General features: G+C 45.7%; 1 protein-coding gene across 1 annotated transcript; it reads left to right on the top strand.

The window, feature by feature from the left end:
* LOC104772285 lies at positions 1 to 3611 on the top strand. The gene is made up of 4 exons (XM_010496915.1): positions 1 to 825; positions 961 to 2280; positions 2335 to 2875; positions 2929 to 3611. Exons 1-4 carry the CDS (start codon positions 1 to 3, stop codon positions 3609 to 3611), a joined length of 3369 nt encoding a protein of 1122 aa, XP_010495217.1.

Genomic DNA, 3621 nt, shown 5'->3' with positions numbered 1-3621 from the left:
ATGCCCAGGCCTAGTATGATCCAGGATTGTGGTTTCTTGGAATTCCCGTATTTGGGTGATTACTTGTCTTGGCGGTGTTGGAGGGATAAAAAGCCTATCCGGTGTCGGTTGGATAGAGCTCTAGGAAATGAAGACTGGCATGCTCTTTTCCCGGATACCGTGACAGAATATTTGCCGATGGTGGCGTCTGATCACAAGCCCCTGTTAGCGTATATAGGCGCCAAACATCCCAAGGGGAAGAGGCGGTTTGTTTTTGATAGACGGTGGATTGGGAAAGAAGGATTAATGAGTACCATTTCTTCGGGCTGGGGAGCGGATGGACAGAATGGGCAGGGACTTTTTGTGGACAAAGTGGTGAACTGTCGGCGGTCTATCTCGCAGTGGCGGAAGACACAGGTGCCAGTCGGCCGGGATGCAATAGATATTATTACAAGGCAGCTAACGGAAGCACAGGCAGATGATGCAACATCCCCGGAAACGATAACGGTTTTGACCAATCAATTGAGGGAGGCTTATCGGGATGAAGAAATTTATTGGTATCAGAAGAGTCGGAATCGATGGATGCGGGTAGGAGATAGGAACTCCAAGTATTTCCATGCACAAACGAAGCAGCGCAGATCACGGAACAGGATAGTGGGACTTTTTGATAAAAACAATGTGTGGTCTACGGATGATGAGACGATTTGTAACACGGCGGTTTCATATTTTCAGGATTTATTCTCCACAATTGGACCGGCTAATTGTGATGAGATTCTAGGGGAAATTGCTAGGGTGATTACGGATGCGGATAATGCTTTCTTGAATAGTCCGGCTACGGAGAAAGAGGTTAGAGCGGCTTTATTTATGATGCATTCGGATAAAGCTCCTGGGCCGGATGGGATGACAGCTTTATTCTTTCAAAAAGCTTGGCACGTCGTGAAGACGAATTAACTCAACCTGGTCAATTCTTTTTTCGAGCAGGGTTCTTTTGATAAGCGGCTCAATTCCACGCATATTTCTCTAATTCCGAAAGTGCCGAAACCAACTCGCATGGCTGAGCTACGGCCTATCAGCTTATGTAATGTGGGTTATAAGATCATCTCAAAAATTTTATGTCAACGGTTAAAACGGGTGTTACCAACTCTTATCTCGGAAACTCAGTCTGCTTTTGTCCCCGGTCGGTTGATTTCGGATAACATTCTGATTGCCCAGGAAATGTTCCATGGGCTTCGGACAAACAATTCTTGCAAGTCAAAATTCATGGCGATCAAAACGGATATGAGCAAAGCTTATGATCGGGTTGAATGGAGTTTTGTGGAGCAAGTTCTCCGGCAAATGGGTTTCTCAGACCGATGGATATCCTGGATTATGTACTGCGTGTCATCGGTGGATTATAAGGTTTTACTAAATGGACAACCACATGGTTTCATTCAGCCGGCAAGGGGTTTACGACAGGGGGATCCTTTATCACCTTATTTGTTTATTCTTTGCACGGAGGTGCTAATAGCAAATGTTCGGAAGGCAGAACGGGAAAAACTGATCACCGGTATTAAAGTGGCAAATCAATGCCCACCTATTACTCATCTTCTTTTTGCGGACGATAGCTTATTTTTCTGTAAAGTTACTAAGGAAGAGTGTGAGGCTATTTTAACGGTTCTGCGGTCATATGAAGCGGTTTCTGGTCAATTGATAAATTTGGAAAAATCCTCAATTCAATTCGGTCACAAGGTCCCGGAGGATACAAAGGCAGAGTTACAGTCGATTCTTGGCATATCTAAATTAGGTGGCATGGGATCCTACCTGGGGATCCCCGAGAGTTTGGGGGGTTCAAAGACGAAGGTATTCTCTTTTGTTCGGGATAAGTTGCAGGGTCGCACTACTGGTTGGTCGGCCAAACTGCTTTCAAGGGGGGGAAAGGAAGTGATGATAAAGTCTGTGGCCACGGCTGTTCCGACTTTTGTGATGTCCTGTTTTCGCATTCCGAAAACCATAACGTCAAAATTAACAAGTGCCATTGCAAATTTTTGGTGGAGTTCAAATGGACAGTCTGGGGGTATGCATTGGTTAGCCTGGGAAAAGCTTTGTGCGTCAAAGCAATTCGGCGGACTGGGTTTTCGGAATATTGATGATTTTAACTCCGCTTTATTGGCGAAGCAGTTATGGCGGTTGATAGAAGTGCCTGATTCGCTCTTTGCACGGGTGTTTAAGAGCAGGTATTATCGGAACTCGCATCCTATGGATCCTATAAAATCTTACTCTCCTTCCTATGGGTGGAGAAGTATTGTTTCCGCTCGCTCTCTGGTAAGCAAAGGGCTGATTAAACGGGTTGGGTCTGGAGATACTGTGTCTATATAGACAGATCCCTGGGTTCCTGCTCAATTCCCGAGACCAGCGTTATGTAAGGGTTCTTTTAAGGATCCTTCGATCCAGATGAATGATCTAATTGATCGGAGTTCTAATACCTGGAGGATGGATCGTTTAGCTGATCTGTTTGATCCAGAAGATGTATCTTTAATTAGTGCGATTCCTCTGAGTCTTACACCACAATATGACTCTTTTGGTTGGCATTTTACAAAATCGGGTAAGTACATGGTCAAATCTGGATATCATACGGCTCGATTGCCACCACCACACAGTACTATGCCGGTTGTATGTGGCCCTGATTGTGCCCCTTTAAAGGCTAGTGTTTGGAAAGTAAAGTGCCCTCCAAAAATTCAGCACTTTATGTGGCAAGTTCTCTCTGGCTGTCTTTCAGTTGCGGCTAATTTAGGACGCCGGGGAATATCTTGTGACCTAGAGTGTATGCGTTGTGGTTTTCCTTTAGAAACGATTAATCATGCCTTGTTCGAATGTCCTCCCGTACGACAGGTCTGGGCTTTGTCCAATGTTCCATCAGGTACAATTGGGTTCCAACAGCATCGGTGTTTGCCAATATGGATCACTTTCTAGGGCCACAAAACCCGGGGGCTCAGGTAGTCGCCTTCCCATGGATTTTGTGGTATATATGGAAAGCACGGAATGCAAAAGTTTTTGAAAATGTGGCTGAAAAACCGGATGCGATTTCACAGTTGGCGGCCTCTAAGGCATTAGCCTGGTCTACGGCCCAGGTTGAGAACGAGGAAGGTTTCACGGTTCCAACAGCACCTAATCCGCGGGTGGTGCGAGGTGTCTCCTCTCTTCCTATTGCGTATGATGGGTTTCGTTGTTTTGTTGATGGCTCATGGAAGGATACAGATAAGTTTGCGGGTGCAGGCTGGGTGTGTACGTCTTCCACCGGTGTTTCTTTGCTTATGGGTGCCTCCAACTTTAGGCGTAGTCTTTCACCGCTTCATGCTGAGGTTGAAGCTTTTGTGTGGGCGTTACGCTGTATGATTGGTCATGAATATAAAGAGGTGGCTTTTCTCACAGACTGCTCAGACTTGGTGAAGATGGTGTCCTCACCAGCTGAATGGCCGGCTTTCTCTGCCTATCTTGTCGACGTTATAGAGGATATGAAGGAGTTTACAAGATTCTCGTTAACTTTGATTCCTAGGAATGCGAATGTACTTGCGGATCGATTAGCACGACAAGTTCGTACTCAACCGCACGTGGTTACATCTGTTAGCTGTACTTTTCCTAATTGGCTTGTTTGAGTCAATTCTA

Source organism: Camelina sativa, chromosome 20 (assembly GCF_000633955.1).
Source record: "Camelina sativa cultivar DH55 chromosome 20, Cs, whole genome shotgun sequence".
Lineage (NCBI taxonomy): Eukaryota > Viridiplantae > Streptophyta > Magnoliopsida > Brassicales > Brassicaceae > Camelina > Camelina sativa.
Note: the sequence above shows the minus strand (reverse complement) of the source record. Positions and strands in the feature narration are given on the sequence as shown.